The sequence below is a fragment of the Cuculus canorus genome, chromosome 4, assembly GCF_017976375.1.
Source record: "Cuculus canorus isolate bCucCan1 chromosome 4, bCucCan1.pri, whole genome shotgun sequence".
Classification (NCBI taxonomy): domain Eukaryota; kingdom Metazoa; phylum Chordata; class Aves; order Cuculiformes; family Cuculidae; genus Cuculus; species Cuculus canorus.
This window is the reverse complement of record NC_071404.1, coordinates 55,922,683-55,949,161: the sequence shown is the minus strand read 5'-3', so window position 1 is coordinate 55,949,161 and position 26,479 is coordinate 55,922,683. Positions and strand designations below refer to the sequence as shown.

The following is a 26,479-nucleotide window of genomic DNA, read 5'->3' as shown; positions in this document are numbered from 1 at the left end:
AATTGCAAAACATTTTGAACTTACGAAATCCAATTTCTTTGGGAAGAAGAAACTAAGATTCTGAGACTCATATATACCTGCTGTCCTCAGGCAGTTAAGTCCTGTACTTCTTCATTTTGAGATAATGATTTAACAAAACCAAAATCAAAGCCTCCCAAAGGTACCACCTAGTATTTTAGCATGCTCGGCACCTTTTTGTTCTGTGCAATAGCTGTGAAGGAAGGGGTTTTGTTATATTTGTAATATTCTCCTATTTTGCCTCCGGACAAAGCACATTCAAATTCTTCAATGGTGTCTTCTTTCTGTTGAAGACCAGATCTTCAAGGTCACAGTAATTGAGGGCCTTTAAAGCAAAACATAGTCTGTCACCTTTTAGTATCCATATTCAGAAGATTCCTACTGCTCTAAAGTAACTATCTATGTGTAAGAACCACTACTGATCTGTTTCTCTAAATACAAGTGTGTTTAAATTGGGAAAAAAGATGCCAACTCTTTATGCCAGTAGAGATTCCCAGACTGTCTTCCCTGTGGAAAGTGCTGCAGTCATTCAGGTGCTGTCTAGCTGCTTCTGACACCTTCCATTATGCATTTCTGCACAAAGACATCTCTCCATTTCCATATCGGAAACTGAAGCACTGCTGTCAAAATGCCTGATTTTCCAACAAGTATGCTTTAAATTTGTGTTGCCAGGGAAAACGGGTATAGTTTGCTATGGAGAACATGGGCTTTTTCATACCCAATTATCTTTACAAAGTAAATGAAAATGGGCATCTCTGTCCAGAGGAGCTTCTAGGTTAATTATATGGAAATTCTTCTGTAAGGATGCCTTTGCTTTACACCAGTAGCCTGAAGTCCAAGTTAGCTCCCTGTTTTTAATTCCTCACGAAACTGAATCTGTGAAGTCAATGGATCCCATAAAGTGCTACCAGTCCTGTTTTCCCAGAGGTCTGCTTGTCTGGGTGTACTGAGGTTTCCTTCTTGCCCGCATGTCCAAGGCCCTTTCCAGTAAGAAGCAAATACTGTGCATGTACTCTGGTTCTTCATCCAAGATAGAGGCAGAATACAGCCAAGGAGAGCACCAGATGCTTTGAAATAGTCACTAGAATTTGGACGTAATTGTGGAAGTTCGTGGAAGCTGAAGGCTGTTTGTAGCCCATAGGATCACAGTCTGCAGCTTTAAATCCCGAACTACTTTTCAAGTGAAGAAGGGCTACAAGCCTGATGTCTATAATGTAGATTTTCTCTTTCAAAAACGTTTTTAATACTTGTGTTTGGTAGCACGCCTTGGTATTTCTAGATGAATGTGCCGGTTATTGATAGAGCTGGTAAACTCAGTTTTAACTTGTGAATGGCACAGATTGAAGTTAATTAGTTTTCTGTTTTCTCTTCTTGGAAGAAGTGGAATAAATTTCTTGGAAAAGAACAAGACAGTAGATAATGAGACAACAGTGTTTTCATGCTTGTGTCTCGGAATGTACTACGAGACTGTTAACACATGTTGAGTAACTAGTGACCTATTCAAACAATATGTGCCTTGATTCACAAAAGGTTGAAATAGTTTTAATGCATTTGGAGTTCTGGGAATGTCCATGTACACCTTTCTGGAAATGCAGTGACTAGTGAAGACACAGCAATTTACTCCAACTGAGAATCTGCTGCCATGTTCTGCTTCATTTTTAATGAAGTTCTGTGTCAATAGATAAAAAGAAAATCATGTTTCTGATGATGCTGTGAGAGAGGGCAGTAATAACCTTTCTCCTTCTCAGGTAGGGGAGGTTTGCTTGGACCATATGCAGAGAATGACAGTGTTTGAGTTCTCTGGGATGGTTCTGCGTTGGCACAAGAGAGCTCAACCTATCTTAGGTGCACAAGAGAAATTGCCTTGAAGACAGAGAATGGCTTCCCATTTTCCTGATTTCCAATGTAAGTATGTAGTCAGGGTAGTGGGAAGAGAGGTTTAGGAAAGCTAGTTTTTGCTTACAAGAGTCTCTCTTCCTCTTTCAAAAATAATTCCAGATTGTCAGTACCAGTGTGCTATTACTCTTCTACTCTTGCAGCTGAGATCTTGGGAGAGCTGTTTGCAGGGCTCTTTTGGCTCCGTATGTTGCTGAGTCAGGAAGGATCTATTTTCTCTTTGAGCCAAGAGAGTTCAGTTTCTCTATAGGTGAAATGGAGGGTTATTTTAAGTTAAAAAAAATATGACTATATGTGTCTTGAATATTAGATGTGAATGTAAGAATGACTGGTTAGTTGCAATTTGTGTCTGGTTTCCATGGCACTTGAAAACCCTGCAGATCTGCTTTCTCCAGGAGTTGAAAGTATCATTCCTCTGTGCAGAAAGGATTAAGAGAATTCAGCAAGCAGTGAGGTGACCAAAGGGTTTAAGTTTTGAAATGTTACATGGAACTAGGAAGATATATGCTATCAGGAGGGAAGGCTAGTAGTTTCCATAGCTGTTCAACCTTTTCAGTTAAAGTTGTGTCTTGCCTCTTGTAGTTCTTCCTTCATCTTTTCTGATTTGTGTGTTCATCGTGATGATAAGGACTCTTATACACAATACAAGAGTTTTTCTCTTTTATCTTCTCATTTTCTGAATGAATCATAAATGAATTTGTGATTCTTTTCTAACCAAGAGCTAATATTTCTCACTGCAGACTATTCATGAGAATTTAAAGTGAGTCAGTGATGGGAAATCTCAAAGGCTGACACCGATAGATCGACATTTTCAGATTCATAAACTGCAGTAGGAAAGAACACGTGCCTGTGGTGTTCTTGTTTCTAATTTCCACATGGGAGAGTGTTTGGTGCTTTAATGTTTAAAGTATTTTAGACTAGTGCATAGTAATAAAAATTTGGAAGAGGAAAATTTGTAGTGTTTTCAACTCCTTGGAAAAGATGTAAATTTATACATGTTTAGTGTATGAATCAACCGCTTCTTGTTACTGGAAAAACCCCATATATTATTTTATCCCCTAAAATTGGCTTTAAAGACAGATAAGTAATTTTACAGATGTTTTGCATGAACAGAACAGTCCAGAATAACAGAGAATTCAGGTGAAGGTGTCTCTTTGCAAAAAGAAATCTATACTGTCATGAGTAACCCAAACACAAAATCCCTCTGCTTTAAGATATCCTGTTTTCCAAACTAGTAGTTTTGTGCCTATAGAGTCTTGCTGGACATCTATTCAAGAAAAAATAGACCTAATGTTACTGCTTTTACTAGTTATGCAGAGTAAGGTTGTTTACAAAGTCTATTGCCGTTTCTGTGAAAGACAGTGGAAAAGTGTAACCTTGCAGTCAAGTCTGCAAAATGTCACATCTTCAAAATGAATTAATGTCAATTTTTCATCTCAGGTTAAAATGAACAAAATAAACTCAAAGGGACCAGGCAGAACTGACTGGGAAGTGCTGCTGGCTTCAGTTCAGCCTTTCAGGCCAATGGCCAAGACCAGATCCTCAGCTGATGTGGGTCCTGATAGCTCCTCTGGGAAACTACTAATTCTGATTTTGTTTTCTATGGCCAGAGGTCTGCAGCAGCCTTCTTTATTTCATTCTGGTAGCATATTCATAGTAAATTTTATAAGGTGGTGTTCTTAAGCTTTTTAGCTGCAAGAGTTTGCTAATAACTAGCAGATGAAATGGAAATTCTCAGCCTGTGCCTCTCATGGCAACTATTTTTTTTTTTTTTTCACCAATACAATTGCATTGGCCTTAAATTGAAGGAAATTGCAGGAAAAATAGTCTTTGGCATTTTGTAACCTCTGTACATCAGTAACAGCTGCCACAACAATGACTGAGACAGAGATGATAAGAAGCTCTGCCCAAGTGCTTATTGATAGTTATTGTTGCTCTTTTCATCAGTTAAGGTAGATGGCATGGGAGGGAGGCACTACGTAATCAGAAGTTATATGACATTTCTCATCAGAGTTTATCTTTTTTCTTAGCTGGTTATTCTTTTATCTAGATGATTCATCAAGACTGAACATCGCACATTTCAATACTCAAGTACTCTAGAAATTGCATTCTTTATGAAACACTCCTCAGCCATGCAGGAACATGTTTTCAGGATTACATCACATGCCTGTTAGATACAGAAAACGAAACCAGGGGGCAGAACACAGATGAATACTCGGTATAAAACCTGTCTTTCCTCTTCATGTACATCTGCTGGTTCAGGTTTCCTTTCTAAGTTCTTTATGGCATTACTTGGGTAAGAAATTGTTTTGTGGGAGTAAGGAAGTGATCATCCCCCTGTACTCGGAATTTGTAAGGTCACACCTTGAATACTGTGTTCAGTTTTGGGCTGCTCACTACAAGAAAGACAATGAGTTGCTGGAGCGTGTGCAAAGAAGGGCAATGAAACTGGTGAAGGTTCTAATGAGCAAGTATTATGAGGAGCAGCTGAGGGTATTTCTTCATGATGAGAGTGATGAGGCACTGGCACAGGTTGCCCAGGGAAGCTGCGGATGCCCCATCCCTGGAGGTGTTCAAGGCCAGGTTGGATGGGGCCTTGGGCAGCCTGGGCTGGTGGGACGTGTCCCTGCCCATGGCAGGGGGTTTTTAACTGGGTGTTCTTTAAGGTCCATTCCAACCCAAACCGTTCTATGATTCTATGAATTGGGCTTGTTTAGTTTGGAGAAAAGGAGGCTGAGGAGAAACCTTATCACTCTCAAGTATGTGAAAGGAGGTTGTAGCGAGGTGGGTGTTAGTCTCCTCTCCCAAGTAACAAGTGACAGGATGGGACGAAATGGCCTCAACATGTGCCAGGGGAGGTTTAGACTGAATATTAGGAAAAACTACTTCACCGAAAGTGTTGTTAAGCATTGGAACAGGCTGCCCGGGGAAGTGGTTGAGTCACCATCTCTGAAAGTATTTAAAAGATGTGTAGATGTGGTGCTTAGGGACCTGGTATAAGGATGAACTTGGCAGTGCTAGGTTTATGGTTGGGCTCGATGATCTTAAAGGTCTTTTGCAATCTAGATTATTCTATGATTCTATTCTAAGTTTACAATGATTCTTATAGGCACCAAAAAGGAGATATCTGTTCTCTGGGATAGTCTTGAAACTTCTCTTGTTCCACAGAAATATAGACACAGTACCTTCTAAAGGCTTTCTAGTTACAAAAAGCTTTTCCTTTACATAAGAAGTACAGAAGTTTTCAAAACCAGACTTTTTTTTTTTTTTTTGCAAAGCTTTGAAAGAAGAGAGGTGTTGTATGACAGTGTATTGCATGACTGTGATGTATTATACTGTGTAAATGTTTCAGTATACAAAAACAATCACTTTTTTATTATATTTTTGTTAAGCATTTTCATTTGGTGTTTTGTGGTTGCTATCCGTGAACTCTGATACCTTGCAAAACACATCATTACTGCTGCCCAGACATGGAAATTGAAAATGTCCAAACTTTCTATTTCATACACTTCTTTAAATGTTAAGCAACTGAGTCACCAGAAGTTGAATACAAAAACACCTCGAGAGCCTGTTGTTAATGTATCATGCCTTGAATTACTATGCTTTAAAACTGCAACTTTAACCTTTACAGGGCAGAATTATTTCTTATTTTGCAGCTTGTTAAATTGCTTGAAGAATGGCATTCATAGTGGGAATATTTTGCCTTTTAAAAACACAGTTACATAGAAGACTTTTATAAACATTTGTTTTTTCTTAATTACCCACTTTTCCAAATACTTAAGGAACTATCAAATAATTCTCCGCCTCTGGAGAAACACAGTTAGCAGCTGAATTTTTTTGGAGCAGAGCATTTTCTATTTCCACCTTACTACTGAGGAGCTATTTGAATGAGAACATAATTCAGTGAAGCCCTGCAATAGTTTGTCATAGCTGCCTAGCTAGTTTATTCAATGGCACATGATGACAAAGTGTTCTTCTGAAGTGTTAATGATATCTGAAAGAGTGAGAACTATTTTTAATTTTCATTACATTTAGTTATCTTTCTATTCTGGGCAACTCTCACAGCCAAAATTTTAAACCTTCTCAGATGAAGTTTCTCAGTTAATATATGTAAATTTAAAGAAAGTAGCACAATTTTCAAAATACTAATTAGCCACTTCATCCAAACAAATTTCATTAGATTTCATTTGGATATTGAAGCCTAGATGCTATTTATAAAATGAGCTTTTTAAAATCAGCCACCAGTGTTTTAGGAGCTGATCCCGAGTATCCCTACATGAAAACTCTGTCAGCTTCCAATGGTGCAGACAAAAGACAAATAGTTACTATCCGCATCATCTGCATAGAATACTATAGAGTCATTTATTGATCAGTTATAGATGTCATATGTGTGTATATATATAGGCAGGAGGTGAAAGGATCCTGTAGCTCTTGTCTTAAGGCGTAAAGGCTTTTGTTTTACTTCCTTCATATTCCCGTTGATGATAGTGACAGAGGCTGAGTGACAATGTATTATTACCTGTGGCAGTAGATCAAGCCTCCAACTAATGAAGACTATGATGTGTTTTGTATATGCCTGGTCACTGCAGAGCAGAGGCTTTGTCCTTGAGAGGAATGAGATGGGGAACAGTGATAGCAGCGGTCTGCACTGGGCTACCTGGATCCAGTGGCAGAAGAGCTATCCAAAGCGAAGTTTAGCTGAGTCTGCATTTGCAAAACATTTCTTTGGTTGTACTGAAGCAACCATCAGGGCCAGTGTACCACTGAAGCTTATGTGGAACACAGAACAGTTGAAGAGAAAGAAAGAAAAAGGCAAACCAGAAAACCTAAGGCATTGGTTGGAAACTTACACCTATTTCTTTCCTTCTGTTCCTGTCTCAACACCTACATAGAGATTTTGATTGCTCATGACTCTTTCTTGGATTCTGTTTGCAAGCAATGCTTAAGAAATAGGTTGTTCTTCAATTACCACATTCAGTATTACTGTTATCCTGGGCCTTTAGCACATCTTAGGGTTAGAATTCATGCACCTGATGGAAAGAAGACCTGATTTAAACAGCACTTTTTTTCAGATGTGGCCAGGGGGTGGGGGGCATCCAGTCTGAAAAAAATAGATGAACACTCTGCTCCCTGCTATGATCATCACCAGTGTTGAGTACTTGGATACTTCTACTTCCTTTTAAAAACAAGAGAGTGAACTTCTCAACCTGCACCTCACAGGTGGCTTTCCATTAACAAAATAATTTCCTACAGTCAAAAGGAGATGCTTACAAGACCTTCGTTCTGCCAAGACAATCAGGCAGAACTTTCAAGAAATAACGCTGGTGTATGTATGCCTTTTGCATCCTTAGATATATGAATCCACATTTGAAACTGCAAGGTTTTTATCCACGTCAGTGGATCCAGTACCAGAATTACCACCAGTGGAGCTTTTCAATGTTCATAAGTTAAAGCTGCATAAGAGCAATATTTAAACAAACTCTGTATCTACCAACAGGGAAGGATTCTGCCTAACTTCACGCTACCTTAAAAATAAAATTGGCCATGCATTTCAAAGCAGCAATCCATTTGTTCAAGATGAATTTCTGAATAACTGCGGTTCTAATATCAGTCATTCTTTTATTCATTCACACATCAGAAGGATTTCAGTTCTCCAGTTTGAGCTTTCTGTTTTGCACCTTGTGGACTCAGAATTCACTTTGCTTTATACAGCACCAGCATCCACAGTAAGAACGTGGGGAAAAGAGTGTGTAAGAACTTAGGTGGATATGGTCTAACTCTTGCCAAAACAGACTGCCAAAATGTCAGACGTGGTCGGCTGGTCTATTTTCCTTGCTGCCTCCCCTCTCCACTACAGCCATAAAAAATCTGGGTACTTCAGAGACACTGGATGAGAAATGGGTCCTATTAATATCAATGAGACTTTGACTCCTGTATGACATTAAGCAGTTAGGCTTTCCTGAATTGAGATATCTCTTCCTGCCTTCTCGGGGCATTGGGGCAAAATGGTGATTCTTTACTTCCCAAAAGCATTCTTAATGATTTCTGAAGTTAATGATTTTTCTCTTAACTTGCAAATAATGGCACAGGTCATGTATCGGGTAAAATGTAGTCATGTATGCTGATACCTAGAGGGTGTGGTTTTGAGACTTATGCTTCTCAGTATTCTTAAAAAAACTTGTTTGCATAAGCCTTGTTTTTATGCTGCCAAGCATATATATTAGTGTGGACACACAACTGGCTGTTAAATGATATCAGAAAGAGGAAAACCACAGTCGTCTGTATGCTGACAGTTTTGTCAGTATTAGGAGAAACAGATGGGTTGGAAGAGAAAAGATAGAAGAGTGGAAAATTTGAGTCTTCCAGTTAGTAGTTAGATCGGTTCCAAAAGAGAAGAGAAAAGATCCATTGTGCATTTTAAGCTCAGAATTTTACTTTGCCTTGATGTTTAAAACATAGATGGTTTCAGTCCAGTATCAAAATGCTTACACAATAAGACAGTTTTAATTGGTCATTTCAGTTTAAGTTGCCAAGAGTTATGATGTTAATTGAATTGTTTTCCCTTTGCAGGGACCTCAGGGGCCTCCGGGACAAAAGGTATGGTATAAACAACAATACTGTGAAAGTGATTATTCCTCCTCATGCGGAATTGCAAGCAGAAAAGGTGAATGGAATTAGCTACTGTACATCACATTGAGTCAGTTAGTTTAGGCTCCGAATTTCGTTTTTTAAAAATGCAGCCATATCATGTAAGAAATCAGATTTCTCATTTCCCCCATCATAGGAAGTTCAAGCAATGCAGAGCAGACTGTTTTCAATCTGTCTGCTTAACTTTCAGGTGAAAAGGTCGCTATAATTTTCTTATTCATGCACTGGTACAACTAGGAAACGAAAGTTAAATCCTTGTGAAAGGTGGGAGATAGAGTTTCTGATTAAATGCATGTCCTTACTCAAGTAGATCAGTGCCATATGACTGAAAAATTGACCAGAAGAAACAAAGGACATAGGTGTTGTTGATAAATGGTTCTTGGTTGGCGGTGTTCAGGTGGTCTGCCAATGTCTTCCTGTTCCTTCAGTAACCTGAAACCTGACTTTCTGGGAATGCTTTCAGCATTGTTTATGCTCATTAAAGCTACTGCCTCATTTCAGTGGAGTAAGCTTAGGATTTATGGAATTGCACCATTAATAAAGTCCTAGATATACCAGGAATAAAAGTTAGTAAGTGGCATTTCTCCAGCGTCTCACCCATGCATCACCAAAGAAAGTAGTTTTCTAGTTGATTTCAAAAGATTAAAAAGTTGTATGAGTGGTATTTACTAAAGCAAGCTTAATTTGTATAAAGTAAAGAAAAAAGAGGAAAGAAATAAGTAGTATTAACATCTGTGAGAAGGATGCCACCTCTGTTTTAATTCTTCTGAGATACTATTCTTTATGGTGAAGGTTTGCTTGCATTTGTTCAAACAAAACTTTTTGAACAAAAGAAATAAAAACCTCCTGATATATAAAAATGTAATCCCAGAGCATATAAATTGGTGGAATTTTGTCAGCTGTGAGCTGTGCAGATTTTATAGGCTGAAGAGAAGGACTACCCTTCATGTTTGGCAATGCAGGAATGCGATGTTTTTATACTGTACTGGTGTCTGAGTTGCCAGTATAAAATTACACACTAAGACTCAGGGAGTGGGGGTGTATTTTACATATGCAGCATCAGCAAAACTCATATGCTGATGAGCTTTAGAATATCTGATAAACTTTTACTTGACGTGCTAGAATCATCCTTATTTACACTTTCTAACATCCTGTGTCTCATAAGAAAATCAGCAGCTGTAGAAGACTGTCACTGAGAAATGAAACTGTTAAAAATAGGAAAGCTTATTGAGGCTGATGGTTTAATGCCCTCCAGAGCTTTGTCTTCTACTTTTCTGGAAAAATTATTCAAACATTCAAACATTCACTAGGACCCTCTTTGCAATGGCTAGCAGTCACGGCAATACATCCAGAAAAAAGAGGCAAGAGAATGCCAAAGCGGAAGCTTTGGGAGGAAGAGCAGAGCATTCTGAGTCATGTAGACTTGCTGGGGTGCTAATGTATTATTTCTTACTGATTTGAAGCTCTGCAATGAGCTGGAACCCCCTGGGCATTCCAGTGTTTGAATTTTTTTGAGACCCTCGTGAGTTGCTTCATGAGTTTTGGATGCATTCCGTTTGGGTATTGTCACCCTTTGACTAAAGCATTTCTGATCAAACCTCTAACCAATATGAATAGAGGGGAAATGTCACACACTGATTTTTGGGATGGGGAGAAAGTAGGGCATGAAGGGATTCATGGGGTACTTATTTATTTTAAGGGTCCTGGGAAACTGCACATTTCACTGCTGACAAAGCCTCTGCCTTTCTCAGTCCCCTGGCCTCTTTTTAGGGTGCTTGCCTTCCAAATCGCTGTCTTATTTTTGTATCCTGTTAACATGTTTATAAATGAAAAATAAAAACAATACTTTCAGTTTCCTTGCTGAGCAGCACCATTATTACATAAATAATATGTAATAATGTAAGCCCGTGCAGTTCTCTTGCTTCCTTCCTGCCTTGGGTTTTTACTGGACATCTGTACCAAGTTCAATTCACACAAGTTCCTGCAAAAAATTGTTCATCATACAGGAACTTACAGTCTAAGAGCTTTGTAAAAACATCCCTCTGATGTTATAAGTCAATAGTAATATTTTACTTTCCTTCTTTGACTGTTCCTTGTGTTTGGCCTGTCTGGCTTTTAAATTTTGATTGCAGAAATACTGATGCAATTTAAAAGGGTATCTGTAATTTGCACTGTCAGGCTGAGTTGTTGCAAGTTGTCTCTTAAAAGCCCCAAGATAGATTGGAGCTAACAGTTACTGAGCTTGAAGCATCCGTCTGTAAGCATTAATAGTTCTTTTCAGATGCTACATTTGGTTGTGTAGGATCAGTCTCAAAATTTATCAGGAACATTAAATGGAATTGCATTTTACTTCTTACATTTCTTGTGAAGCGTCCGCAGCATTACAAAGCAGCCATCAGATTGAAGCTTGTTTCTGGAAGATGCCATGCAGTGGGATAGTCATTAAAATGTACAACATGAGAACATGTCTTATTAGTTTAATATCTCAAGTGAAAAGAGAGCTCAGCTTGGATAAAAATTAAGTTTTGGAAAATTTATTGCAGTTACGATAAGCAAGAATTCACCATCATTTCTAAGTACTGTATTAAGGGATGAGAAGTTTTGTGACCTGCTTAATTTGCTGAGCACTGGCATTTGTTTCCCAACAGGGTTCTGTCGGAGTGCCTGGTGTTCCAGGGAGAGATGGACAAGTGGTGAGTTCACTGACTTTGTCAGCACTGCCATTATTTATGTAACTGATTAAAGCTACTTATGGTTTGTTCACATGACCAGTATGCAAACTTAATCCAAAGTTGTGGTATCAAATTGGCTTCATAGAAAAGACTATACAATCTGGTTTGTACTCTGAAATATTTTTTTCTAGTTTTGCTAGAACAGGCAGCAGTTGTAATTAATTAAGCTGAAAGTTTGGTGTTCAGATTCGGTATTGACTGATAGACCTCAACGAGAAATGTGTATTAGTGGTGTGCAACTTTAGACAGTGTATTTACAAACCAAGTTTTTCTGCAGATTTTTTTTTTTTTTACTTTTTGTTAACTCAGTCCCATTATGCAAACACTTATGTTGATATTGGGTATTTATACAGTGCGAACACATTGTTAATACACCCTATATACAGAGAATAAAAAGAGACTGGAAACAATGGTGAAGAATAATGTGAAATTGAAGAATTGAAGTTGGGGATGAAAATGCAGGGAAATTATCAAACCAGAAGAAAATGCTAACTTAGGCAAGCTACATCATCTTTCAGTGCCATCACCAACTCATAGTTCTGAACTCATAGTTCAGAACAGCCCTCCATAAGGAGAGACTGCAGTAAAGCAGCAGGGCTGTTTCAGAGCAGTGCTAAGGTTTGTTGGCAAATCTCAATGATGAAGTTTAAATAATATCACTTCCTAACTTTAAACAGTGTTATCTATGTGCTGTTCTCAAAAGTACTGACAGTCTTAATGAATTTCAAAAGCACTTGCAAGGAATACCAAAAGGAAAATGCGTGATATGGGTTGTTCACCACATGTAAGCAACAATAGATGGTAGTGTATAAGGATCGTATTATATAATCCCTTCTTCTGCCTCCCTCCTCAAAATCCCTAAGAATAAAAGCTCTAAGATGTTTCAAATAATTTGATTTTAATTACTGTGTTGTTTCTAATATCATAATGTACAGTATTAGACCTGTGTTTTGACAGTGGTTATAATAAATCATGTACTAATCAGTTATGTTACTTTACTGACAGTGATAACACTAGGAACCTGTTTTTAAAATATTCTAACCACTATGACTACTGGGGAGAAAAAAGAAAAATATTTATAATTAGCTATGTATAGCACACAAGAAGTTATAAGACAATACTATGAAACAAATTTGCCTTAGACCTGATATTTTTTCCTTCATATTTTATAGCTGCATTCAGTTGCAACATGAATGGTAGACAGTACTTGCCAACACAGATGGTGCTGCTGTGCATAATTCGAGTATTTTTTGTGACCACATTAAGAGTGAAAAGCCAGTGAAGACATACTTTGTAGCATGACTTTCTTTGGTTGTGCAGAAAGCTGTGAGAAGACTGGACAGGGTGAACTTGCAAACCACACTGAATAGAATAGAACTGATGATTCACATTTCATCCAACAACTTTACATCAGCCAGAAGTCTTCATTCAGATGAGCGCAAAAGATGGATGTTGATTAGATAAGTCAGATGTGTTACACGTGCAAAACTTATCTGATTATTAAAGCGTCATTTTGGGAGATGTGAAATGTTTTTTAAGCTGTATTGGCAAGGTGGTTGTATGTCTAATTTTAGGATACCATGTAGACTTACCTGCAGTCATGTTTCATGGGAAAGAAAAGAAACATGCAAATGCCTTTGATTAAAGAAGAATGCCAATACGTCTTCAAATGCTGTTTATCAACTTTAAATTGGCTTTAAAAACTAACTCTAACATTTTCAATTTATGGTTTTAGGTTTATTTGATTTATTTCAATGTTTATGGCATCTAAAACTTTGAGGACATTCTTAAGTTATTACCACTTTAATAAAGATGTCAGCATATTTTTAGTGTAGCTAGACTATTTTACTTTTGATCTTCATTTAAAAAATAAGTTAATTAGTAAACTAAAATTTGGGTACGAGGACAAAAACCGTAGTGATAAAAATGAAATGTAGTCACATTTGTTCATTCATTTTCACGGATGTTGGTTGTTACTGACTAGCAAGCGCTTCCTTAAGCGCAGAAAATATATTATTTTTATGTAATACTAAGCAGATCAAAGTTGAATGGTGATGTCTCTTTTAGTAAGTAGATAACAAATTCTGCTAGCTTGGAAATAGTAGTAGAAATAAAATTAAACTGAAGCAGGATTTGTCTAAAGTTAGAAAGCGTAGTGCAGCCTAGGACTCCCATGCTAATATTTTGTGACCAAAAGGTCCATTCTTCCAAATTCTATGAAAAAGCAGATTCTCAGTGCAATGTGACACAGAAGATATTGTTGACTGAAGACCAGAGTAGTAATTTTAAGAGTCAGGCTGTTCTGTGAGCTGGTTGCTGGCACTACTGGCTTTACTCATGCAGATTCATGTTGATTTGCAGAATAGTTGAACTCAGCTTGAATGTGTGATGCAAGTTGTCCCCTTTTGAGAAGTTACATAGTTAAAAGGCTTTACAAAAGCCTCACTGTCTTGGTAGCCTTTTAATCAGTGAGCTAGTTCTGTGAAACAGCAGCGTGTGCAGTGCATTAAGTTCCAAGTTAATATTTTTTCTTAGTTTGAAAGGCAGTGAGTGTTAAGCACATGCTTAACATTAAGTGAGTGTGAATGCTTTCTGGACAATGAAATATCTTTCAGTCAGTAAACGTCAGCAGTGAATTTAGCTTTGCTCTCTCCTTAACCAGCTGAATAGTACAGAGTTAGGTCATGTCCGTCTTATGTGTGTGTGTTATTTTCCTTTCCCTTTCCTTTCACCTCTCCTTTAATTGAAATAGTGGATTGTAGGAGACAATTGACAAGTCTGACCAATAGGTCTGGGAATGAGATCATAAATTCTGAGTGCATTTAGAAAATTTTCTAATCCCTTAACATATGAACCACTTCTCACAGACAATCACTAGTAAGTGTAATTTTACACAATCCACATGTTTTTGCAGGACTGTTAACTAGTAGATTTTTCTTGCATTAAGAGTAGTAGCAAAATCATTGCCAAAAAAACTTCACACATTCTTTCCTTTAGGCCAAATCCGATGGAAGATTACAGGTAGTCTTGCAAGGGTATCTGCATTCTTTGTTCCTATTTTTGGGAAACTAAAGCCACACTCCACTTATCTTGTGAAGAACAGTAACTGGAAAGGAGCAGCCTAACAATAGCTGCAGCTAGAAAAAGTGTTGTCCCTGGCATGGACAGATACCTTCTGAAGTATCAAGGAGAGCCTTCCTGAATGCTCCATTTCCTTTGCCAGCTGTAGTAGATTGCTTCCTAGAAAGATGCTATGGGAGATAACCTCCCCTTTCTTGATTCCTGGCAAGAGGTCCTTGGGCTCTTTGAATAGTACAAAACACAATTATACCTGCATGGATATAAGATCATATATATAAGATCATATCAGATCACTACATTAATGGTGTTGAAATTATCACAGAGGGGTTCTTGGAGAGTTCAGCTATGCAACTGTAGAACGTACTTTCTGGTCTTTGTTATGTGGTACTGATTTGATAAGGACTCCAGTGACCGCAGCAACACTAGGAGAAAAGGAGAGATTCCCTAAGTAAGGATTGCATTTGACCTGAAGGAATCTAGTTTCTAGACTGTGTGGACCTAACTCTTTTTGTTTTAAATAAGAGTTTGTCTGGAGTACACAAACCCTTCACTCTGTATTTCCATGGAGCACTTTTTCTTAGGTAGTATTTGGTATTTTGGGTTTGCTTTCTTTAAGGGTATATTGAGAACACAATGTGTGGTCAGGATAGATCGCTTCATTTCAAATTGTTTTGGTAGTTTGACAACAGCAATTTGGTAACCCCAGAAGAATTTCCCTTCTTATCAGTAGACTTAGATGCTGGGTGTGCGTATTTCTTATTGCTTTCTTCATGCTTCTTATTACCATAGTTTACATGCATTTCCCCATCATTGTGCACAGTACTATGTAGGGGGTACATACTGAAGATAGTATTACATATCTTAAGAGAAATGAGCAAGGGTATGAGTGTAGTAACTTTTTTTTCAAATAAAGAAGTATAAAGCAAGGAAACATCATTAACTGTAGTTCACAAATTCTCAGACAGGTTTGCAGACCAGCTGAGTCTTGTTGAAGAGTCTTTCCACTTAATTTCAGCTGGTGAGTGGGCCAGGAGAGTTTTCCAGTCCTTAAACAAACAATTTAAGTTACTTTTGAGGGGACTGAAAGCAAGTTGAAAGGAGGTAATTCAACCCTGGTTTGAAATGGAAATCACAGTAACATGTCTGAGAAACCACTTTTTTCCCTTCTGCCCTCATTTATGTGTTTTAGAGTAAAATTAGACTGGATTAGGTTTGGGGGCCTCTTGTATTTCCTTATCCTTACAATTGATTACATTATAGTGACTGAGAAATATAGCAATACTGACAGCCTTTCTTCTCAGGGCGAGGTGGATATCAGGCAGCTGGTGTAGACAGAATTATGCAGCTCACCAAACCTAAACCTATTTCAGAACAGCAACCTCCAGACTATTTTTCTGTTACAAACAAGAAAATCTGGGGCTTCCAGCCATGTTATTTTTAGCTAATTAATTCTGGATATGAAGGCATGTGCCTCCAGGGCATAGAGCACTCCAGTAAGAAGCATGCTTTCAACTGGCTTTACTCCTTTGCTATGAACTCTAGTGAGTGATACATTTTCAGACTTGTTCTGAAGTAGGTTTTATGAGTTCGTATTGACAGATTTTTCTCATATTAACAGCAGAGCCCAAGCAATGCTCTACACGTTTGAGTGCTCATCAAATTCACGTTCACTTCACTGTCTGCATTAAGACTACCCCTTCCTTGAGAGCATATGAGGAAATTACTTCATATCTTTATTGGGCAGAGTGCTAAAGGACATTCTTTGTCCAAATAGAGGAAAGACAGAAATGTTCCACCAATGTTAATAGAGTTACACAGTGACAGGTCTTGAAACAAGATATTCTGGTATGCTCTCCAAAGAACATTGTTCTAGTTATTCTTTGAATTATCTTAAACTTCTCAGTTGAATGGCTAGATTGAGTGTATTCTTGGCAAATTACTGTTTTGTTGCCCTGGTAATTGATATTAACTGGAAGAGAAATCCAAACATTTCTGAGTCTCATAGAATTTCAATAAGCCAGTTCTGGAAATTATTCAGCAGGTTTTGAACAGCTAATAGTGATCTTCTACAGAACTCATTCAATCATGCCTTGACATTGCAGTTTGCTGATGGAACAGTCTTCTTTCTCATTCATTGCAATAGTGCAAGTAAATTAGTTTCTTAGAGTGTTGCTGCTTTTGAGGAACCGAAGTGCCTGTATTCTTATCAGGACATTTGCTGTTAATGTATGGAACTTAACTGGTGATAACGGCATCTCTCCATCCACAGGTTAGCTCCTGTAACATATTAAAGGCTTTCCTGTTATTGACAGTGATCACAACACTGCAACATGTCTGTTTGTAAATGTGCCATCATTATCCCGTTGGTGGGGGCCTTGCAATTTCTCTGTAGCATATAAACAACAGCAAAAAAATCCCACTGTCTGCAGCATTCTTCTGTGTAAGTGGTTATCAAATAAATTACTGGAACATTTGCACTCCAGCTGAGTTAAGCTGCTTGATATTGGGTAGCCAAAGTAACAGTTTTTTGCATGTTTGTTGCAAATTTTTATTTCTAGCATTATGAGACCATTTGTGAAGTCAGCAAACTGGATCTAAATAAATTTGGGTGCTGGTGGTGAATAACTGGGGACTTCAGTGATTACAAAGCTTCTAGTGACAATGTTCTTTTCCGCTGTAGACAAGATGCTAGAGCATTACCTTCTAGTACTACATAGATTTTACATAAAATTTGGGGAAAGGCAATTTTTCTAGCATTTTATAATGTTTTATAGTCTTTTTTTCTAGTGGGTCATGTAATGAAAACAGAATCCTTTTTTGGGGGTTGGTGCGATTACTCAAAGGCAAGACAAAACAACTTATATATATGAGACGGTAGTTAAAGGGTACCTAAGGAGAATTTCAGGTTCAATATTTGTAGGTTTACCAGTTTGTGGCATGACATTTGTGCATCTGGTAGTTTTGTTACTGCTTTTATGAGTACAACAAAACCTTGTTAGACAGTATATGAATATAGGTTGGTGCTGGTAGTACTGCATCCCTCCAGATTATTTTTCTGTCACAGTGTCAATTAAGCCCCACGTTGCTGAGGCAGTGTATGGAAATCATAGCCCATCTCAGTACCAGTAAGGAGAATGTATTTTTTTATGGTATATAATGGTTGTCCTACATGATGTTCATTGCACAGCACAGCTTCTGTGGAGTGGTCTAGCTGAGAGTAAGAACGCAGGTGAAGGGCAGAAAGGGCTAGCAACAATTCCTTTAAACTGCAAACTGAGAAGTTTCACACCATTCTAACAGCATGTTTCCCACAGTCTTTTTCAGGGAAAAGTTCCAAGGAAATGCCCAGAGGGTGGCTTCACAAAATTTGCCAGGGCCTTGAATCTTCTTCTTGTGTGATGGTGCAGTGTAGCTCTCGTTATAATTTTAAGTGGTTTCATAGGTTTGTTTTTTACGTAGCCAGTAGACGATTTCAGAACGTGCTGTGTTCTATGATTCCAGTCCCTCTGTCCCCTCATGTCTGCAGAAAGGCATGTACTACAGACAAAGTTACTCTTTAAATGGGAAAAAAACACAGGTGAGGCCACACTTGGAGTACTGTGTCCAGTTGTAGGCTCCTCAGTACAAGACATAGACACACTGCAGACAGTTCGATGAAGGGCCTCGAAGTCAAGAAGGGGTCTGGAACATCTCTCTTAGGAAAAGCTGAGACTTTTCAGCCTAGAGAGGAGAAGACTAGGGGTTAATTTCATCAATGTGGCCAAACGTGCAGGAAAGGTGTACAGAAGATGGGACAAGTGCTTTTCAGTGGTGGCCAGTAACAGGACCAGACGTAATGAGCACAAATTGAAACATTGGAGGTTCCCTCTGAACATCGGGAAACACTCATTTTTACTGTGAGGGTGACTGCACAATGGCGCGGGTTGCCCAGGGAAACTGTAAATTTTCCATCATTGAAGATAATTAAAAGCTGTCTGGATATGGTCCTGGGCCTGCAGCTCCTGGTGACCCTGCTTGAGCAGGGAGAGTTGGACCAGGCGGTCTCCAGAGGTGCCTTCCAGCATCAACTGTTCTGTGATCCTGTGAATGAAAAAAAGAAATAAAAAGTATGCTGCCTTGGTTTGAAAGCTAGATGATGTGCAGAAGACAACTGTTTCTGCAGCCTAATACCTCTGCTGTCAGTGCTATTAAAGAGAGACTGCAATATGAGTCAGGAAAGACATTAGCCATGGCCTGGTGAATGTAAAAATATGTGAGATTAAGGGTCTAGTTTTATAGCTTCTTTCGTTTTACCAAGTTGAAAAGGAGCCTGATTGAAATTATTGCATAGAATGACATTGTTGAATGTCTAGATTTCCTTTGCATTCATCACTCCCTGAACAGCTGTGTAACTGTCTTCAGGCTTTTAAAGGCGAGATGTACTCTTTGTTCATCTCCAAAACACTAACCTGTGGGGCTGAAACTTACTCATACAGCATTTTATGCTCCAGTTTTAACAGATGGGTTCATTAATGAATAAATAAGTAAATAAATGGAAGTAGCTAAATGGAAGAAATGTAGTTAACTACACTTCTAACATAAGTATTTTAAATTATTTTCATGCCAAGAATCAAAAGCATCTTTTGGAACTAATATTCCTAAAATAACACAGGGAAGAGGTATCAGGCTACTCATCTTCAAAATATTAGCTGCTCTTTTGCTTCATCACTACTTTTGGAATTTCCTAACCTATGGGTGGTCTGTCAAGGCTTTGCTCTTTTTTGGGGAGCAGAGGGTATTGTTTTTTTATGGGGGGGGTGGTGTTGTTTCGTTAGTTGGGCTTTTATGTTAGGCTTTAATGGAATTGTTAAAATATCCACATATAAAGTCAGACTGCCATGCCTACCAGTCATGCAGTGTCAAAAAGGGAAGCTCCCTGGCACAAAGCTCATTTTATTGTGTACTGGAACTGTTCACCAGGGGTAGGGCATAGAGTAGCTTATGCACTATACATTTTTAATTTATCTTATTACTCCCTGATTCCTTATATGGACAAGAAAATAGGTTTCTAAACTAGGGAAAGGAATATTGTAGGTAAGACAGAAAATTATTTTAGCCCCTGTTCTTCTGGCCATTAGAAACAGAAGGATAATAATTTCAAAAGCATAAAGACACAAGGCCATTTCTGTACTGTCCTTCTAGGTTTGCCTTCAATCTTTCCCATTCCTAGAGTTAGTTTCTGCTGTGCTAATGCCTCTGACTAGTACTTTCAGCACCAGAAGTGTAGTGTTAGCCATAGGAAAGTCACCTTAGGTAAGAAATGAGACTTGGTACAAGTAGGGATTTACTATGATAGGTGAGGTTTTCACTTTTTTCCAAAGAAAATAGGATAATTATGGTGTCTCACTAAGTCTTCTTTTGTCACAGTAGTAGCTCTCTGTGGTCATAATCATCCATAAACCTGGGAGGAAATCATAAGCTTAGGACTTCAGCCCTTTCATTAGAGATCAAAGCCCCTGCAAGTGTCAGCCAACAGCAGCTGTTTTAAAATGAGGAGGACACAAACAACCTTGTTTGGAGTGTGAGAATGAGAAGAAACAAGTGCATATGCATTGGTCCTTTCTGCTTCATTTTGTCAACTGTCAGTTTTCTTCAATTGTCCTTTAGGTCAGTCCTTTAGGACACTTACACCTAATCTCCTACAGCCTCAAATCCTGACCACTTGTATATCAAATGCCTGTGGTACTACACCAGCTGTAGAGATACTGTAGTACAAAGGATCCTTGAAAAGGGGCTGTCTCAAATGGCTATTTAATTCCCTGTGAGTTTAATGGTACCTAAACCCTTTTTCTCTTGCTTGGAAAATACCTCACTAGAGTTTCATTAAAACCTCAACGGTTCTGGCGTATATTTTGAAGTAGTACAACTCTTGCTGAGATTGAAATGTAATTGATGATCCTGCTAGTTAATTTAGGAGTATATGCTTTCATGGAGAATCAAAGTCTATATATCTGTGATTAAGATTTGACTGTGGACATAAAAAAGTGAGAAGTCCTTTCTTAATGAAAGGCTTTTAGGAAGGTACAATTTGAAGATACAATTTGTTGCATTTGCAACAAGCCTTTATCTTAACTCCACTGTGAATATAGAGCAGAGGGCTGGTTCATCATGTCTACTGAGTTTGAATACTACATGAAAATTATCCACTGATTTTCTGATAATGAATTACTGTTTCTAATTTGATTAGTATGTTGGCTATTGTTTTGAATTTTTACACATTCTTATACATTTATATAGCAAAGGACTAATAGAAGAAGATAGTTGCAGGCTTTTTCAAATCTTTTTTTGGTTATTTCAACATGCTTTGCGCCCCAGAAGTGGAGTTCGTACATGAGGGTTGCCAAAGAAGACAAGTATTTCTTGTGAAACAGACATAATTCTGTAGACAGTTTTACTTAATTAGTCATCACCCATCATTGTTTTACCGTAATGTCTAACTACTGCTTTATCATTCTACCTAAAATAAATAATATCTGCCATTTTTCCATAAATCTGGGAAGTAAATGCTAGAAAATGTCTTTAAGAGTTGGGGGGGGCTGTTTGCTTGTTTGGCTGGATTTTTTGTTTTTAAATGAGGGGGGAGACATTTGTAAATAATTGTTATTTGTTCATTGACTTACGGAAATTCCTTGAACTGTGGAAGAGTATGCATACTATCCATCAAATATACCCAAAATTTGGAACCTTGATGTAATGTTCAACATTTTTAAATATTTTAATTCTACTTTTCAGCCAGTGGCATAGGAGTATGAAAAATGGACAAGTGGGGAATATTTTAAAAATTAAAAAGCTGTCTGTTCTTCCAAACTCTTCCATTTCTAGAGCAAGCCCATCTCATTTTTCTTTATTGTCTGCCTTCTGTATGAGAACAGAAGCATAAATGTCAAAAGCATGTAAGATAAACCTTTCTTGCAGTGTTTTGAAGTTGTGGTGAAGAGGAAAGCATTGGCAGTCTTGCTAGGAAGACTATGTTCTTAAGGTTAATTAGCCAACTTTTCAGGATCAGAAATCACATTTCTGTTTAGTTTGACACCTGTGTATTTCCACTGCCTTCAGTAGAATTGTCTCTTATCTGTACAGGATTTGATTAGAGTTAATCCACGCTAACGGATGAAATAAAGCATTTTAGTGCCAAACTGTGGAGTACATATTCACAGTCTTTTTAAATTTTATCATTACTTACCCAACAGGAGACAGTAGGTGAAATGCTGTTAATATATTTCATCGTGTCTTTCTTAACCTTTTTTTTTTCCTTTAGGGTGAACCTGGTTTGCCTGGAGTAGCGGGAGAGAAGGGAGCAGCAGGGCTTAAGGTTGGTATTGAAAATGGATTAAAAACAGAAGCACACAGTATGTGAGGGCATGTGTAAATGACAGTCATGCTTTCCAACTTGGGTTTATAGTCTGACTGGCTTTTAATGATCTGCTCCCTCCAGTGATCAGTGCTGTAAGAAGCTTTACACATTTCACCATAAAGAAGCATATTCTTCTGCTGTGCATGTATAATTCCAGACAGTGGTACTGACGCATATGCCCTCACTGCCAAGTGAATGCAATATGCCTGCAAGTGTTTGGGAATTCAGGGACCTTTTTAGAAAGGCTTTGTTTATGCTCTTTACAATGTGTTTCAGGCTTCTTTTCAAGAACTACAGTGGTCAATTCTTTGACAAATGTCAAGGTTAAGTCTCGAGGGCTGATACTACTATGATGGCAGTTAGCAACAGACCTTATTAGAAACACATCAGCCTGTATTTGTTACATCAGAATATCTCTTTGCACTTCATTTATTGTGAAATAATTTGTTCTACTGCTTTAATATTGAACAAGTGAAATAGAAAATAAAACTTATAATAACTTCATTTAAAAGAAAGCTCAGCACATCTGAGATGTTGGGATCTGTGGACCACTTGGAATAGCTAATGCTAAATTCTAATCCCATCAGCTGTGAGCGTGTGTCTTTGGTGCACGTGTGCTCCTCAGCTGATTCTGTGCATCACCCTGCTGCTGACAGACTAGCAGAGCAGGCTTTTTGCATTTACTGACTGGCTGCTTGTCCATTAGGAATGAAAACAAACCATTTGGGAGCATGACCTTTTCTTATTTGGTATACAAGAGAAGCCAAATTATGGCAGTTGATGCTTAATTCGTATTCACAGCTGCAGCCTTTGATTTGCCTGGTGACTGCCAGCCATCAGAAGAGGCAAAGATGGGCCAGAGTGCAGTTCTGAGCCAGAAATGCAGAGATGAGTTGTCAAGGTCGGGCTGGTGTGCAAAAGTGCATGAGCTATTGAGCCAGTTTTTCAAGCAAGTTGTAATTTTAAAAACTAATGGCTATCAACCATCTTTTTGTTACAGAGAATTTAAGGAGCACCAAAGGCTCTTTGCTCTGAATCAAATATGGATTAGTTCAAGACACTTACGGCTTTTTGTCTCTCCCAAGGAGCCTTCTAAGCCGTTAACAGAATCAAGAGACTGTCCCCTCACATTCAGCCTTAAGAGAAACAAATGTAGGAGTCATCTAGGTCCTGGCAGGCCACTTCACATATGCCTTTGTGACAGGGCTTAATCTGGGGCAGAAAAGTCTTTGTGTGCAAATCATTAAGCTTTTAAAATTGTGTTGAAGACATACTGTCTGTTGAGTTCTATTAAATTTACACGTTACTGTTTATTGAAGGTTATCTTGTTGTATTTTTGTCATCTGAGACAAAGTCATCCATAGTGACTTAGTTGGTAGTAACTGACATACTAAAGATGGTAATACTAACACTTTGATTTTTGCTTGTATTAGTAAATCGTGACTTCTTTGCTCCCATTATTTTCATTAGGGTGACCCTGGAGAAAGAGGAGAAAAGGTGAGACATGTTTCACTTCCTTTGTGATGGTTCTGTTTTGGGGAAATGCTTGGAGAAACGTCAGTGCATTGATTCCAAGTTTAAGAAGAAATAAATTCAGCTACTACCTAGAACTTGAGTGGCATTGTGCGGCCTTCAGTAGCATCAAGTAAATATCGAAGGAATCCCAAGGAACCCCCAATCTGCCTGAATAGTCTTAGTCTATAGATTGTCTGGAGAGGTACCAGCAGCACAAATGGTACACTAACGGTGCTTTGACCTGCAGTGAGCTAGTGAGGAGCTACTTCTCTGAAGTCCACAGTAACACCAAGACAAGACGAGTGGCCAGAAAAAACTTTGCTCTGGAAAACATGGGCATAATTTTGCCCTTCCAGGGAGAGTGACTGGTAGGATCACCCACATGAAAGTACACACTGAGTGAGAATCAAGCTTCAGGAGGGTTGGAACTAGATGATCCTTAAGGTTCATTCCAACCCAAACTATTCTACGATTCTATGATTCTGCGTCTGTACAAGGGCAATTGGAGATACAGTACAAGCCTTATTTTGAGTGGGAATCTGTACACAGACTCGTCTTCTGTGAGTAGACTGAAACAGGTTTTAAAAAAGTTATTCATATTCAGGTCCAGTTTGCTCTTGAGAGTTTTTTGCCCATGTCTTTGCAGCTGCAATTGTATTTCACATCCAGATCTGTGTAACAGCAGCTGCAAGCATGCTTTCAAAGGCAGTTAATTTTACATTTTTCAAAAGCACATCGTAAAAATAATCCAGGGGAATTTTGAAAGTGTGTACCCCACATGTAGAAGTACCTAATAGGGAATCTCTTTTTATGAAATCATTACTTTGCTTAATATTTTATTTGTTGAAGAACTTAAGTAATCATTTGTTTTCAGACTCAGTAGGAATAACTAAATTTTTTAAACATATATTGAATTTTTATTACTTAAAATCATTATATTTTTCCATAATTAACCTTTGCCTTTTTCTAAAAAAATATAATTATAAATGCCCTCAATATGCTTTATCATGTCAATTGAACTTGGGGGGGTAACATTCCTAATGGTTACTGTTTCATGTTTCCGTGTTTCATCGAGTTCTTAATTAAAATGCTGTTGGATTTTTAGCTAGTTCTCATTGTGTCAGTGACTGTAATATATCAAATGGTCTCTGTTAAAAATCCTCTGAACGGATTTTTACATTAAGGTTTTCAGAGCCATAGGGCAGATACTGATTTTTGTTATTTGAATGTTAAAACTAGTTATCTGACCAAGACCAACCAGACTTTTTTTTTAGCCTACTTAGACTCAACATTTATCAATATTTTTGGTATTTTAAGTATTTCTCACACGTTGCATGAACCTCAAGTCCCACAGAAATTTTTGGTCTATAATCTCACAAATAACAAAGACTTTTTGGTGCAGTCCGGACTTACTGTATGGTAATATTAATATAAATGGAAATTGAGTCTTTTTATAGATAAATCTTTCAAAATATTTCTATGTAAAGTTATTTTTAAAGTAGAAAATGTCACCCAGCCATGAAGAAGTGTTATCTGAACTTCACATTTGTATCAATAAACAAATAAACAAATCTCTATTGTTATAGAGATAACAATAATTTTGGTGGCTTCTTGGGGGAATGGTATTCGGTGAGGCTTTTCTGGTTTGTGAATCATTCATGGAAGCACTTCAAACTCACTGAGTATATACAATAAATTACTTGAGAGTCCTAATAAAACCTATTGGAATTGTGTAACTGTCACCCAAATTTGCTTAGATGCATTTAGGTCAATGTGTCTGTGTTAGAAAAAAAGACATACTGGTAATTTAATTTTTGAATCGTTGTGAAACCATTCCTTCATCACTAAACAACAGTGAACTGGGGAAGTCTGTAGACTATATTGACAGGAAGATAGTTATTTAACAGTTTGTCAGGGTTTTGAGGGCCTGTGAAAGGGTTTACAGTAGTAGTGAAGACTCTATTAAAGCAACATAGTAGTTATACATGCTTCCTGACCTTGTCATAGAGGCATTGACTACCTGACTAACAAAATAAGCTTGTTGGTATGCTGAATCTTGTCTGCATACTGTGTGCTTACATGAGATTGTTCAAATATAATATATTTTAACTATAGGGTGATGCTGGAGAAAATGGACCGAAGGGTGACACAGGAGAAAAGGTACGCTACTAGTAGAGAAGATGAGTGCTTTAGGCATGCTTATACTATACCAGCTAATGAAGATGATAATTTGATCAAAAGAAAAATGCATTTAAAACTGGGGTTTGTGGGGTTTTTTTAAGATGTGGAATGATTTGACTGAGTTCATTTTTATGAGTAGCATAAAAATATGTCACTGTTCTGTCCAATTAAGCACAAAATTCCCAATTCCATGCAGCAGCAGCTTTAGTGCAGGATACATCAGCATGTCTGTAATTTGCAGCCCTCTGTCAAAATTTGCAGCGTACAGAAACTTTGGTGACAACCTGCCAGGCTGTTGGAATGTGGTCTGCTGAGTTATAGCTGTATCATATATATCATTTTATGTTTCCCCTTCTGCATTCCACTCAAAGAGAGGGACTAAACTAATATGGGACAAAAAAAAATATAATATCAAGATGGACACCTTCCCTCAAAATTGCCAGTTGGACAGTTGAGAGTTGAAGATAAAAACTACATTTTTCAGCCTTTATGCTAGATGACATCATCAATAACGTCACTCAATACCTTGTTAGTTCATTGTTGCAAAGTACCAACATGTCACAGAAGTCAATAAAGAGAAGACATTGTCAAAATTTTATTTCATTTGGTTTTGATTTGTTTTATTTTATGTGAGACTCATGCTGTATCACCGCAAGAAAAAAAAAAAAAAAGAGTTTTTACATATGCTTTACGTTACCCCTGTATGTTTAATTGCTTAACCAACTCACATCAGTTTAGTGCAAGAAGGAATTTGTAATGGACTTATCTATCTGGTAAGGAATGCATGCTTATCTCTCAGGTCCTGTTTGGAAACAGTAAAACTATGTTTTCAAGAACACAGGGATTTTAGTAGGGCATATTCTAAAATCAAAAATTAAACATAGACATTAGATTTAAGACTAGTCAAATTATCTTATTCCAAAAGTTCATGTAAATAATATTTCCTCTGCAGTCTTGCTTATGAACCTAGATGGAAGTCTCAAGAAACTTTTTTAGTTACTTACACAACATATGC

At 37.8% G+C, this 26,479-nt stretch overlaps 1 protein-coding gene across 1 annotated transcript in view; it reads left to right on the top strand.

The window, feature by feature from the left end:
- The window catches only part of COL25A1 (collagen type XXV alpha 1 chain), a 321,366-nt gene that overhangs the window by 233,805 nt on the left and 61,082 nt on the right, over positions 1 to 26,479 (top strand). The window contains exons 11-15 of the mRNA XM_054064743.1: positions 8,485 to 8,511; positions 11,211 to 11,255; positions 21,673 to 21,726; positions 23,239 to 23,265; positions 25,399 to 25,443. Of these exons, the coding sequence (XP_053920718.1) occupies positions 8,485 to 8,511; positions 11,211 to 11,255; positions 21,673 to 21,726; positions 23,239 to 23,265; positions 25,399 to 25,443 (198 nt within the window). The remainder of the gene's footprint in view (positions 1 to 8,484; positions 8,512 to 11,210; positions 11,256 to 21,672; positions 21,727 to 23,238; positions 23,266 to 25,398; positions 25,444 to 26,479) is intronic.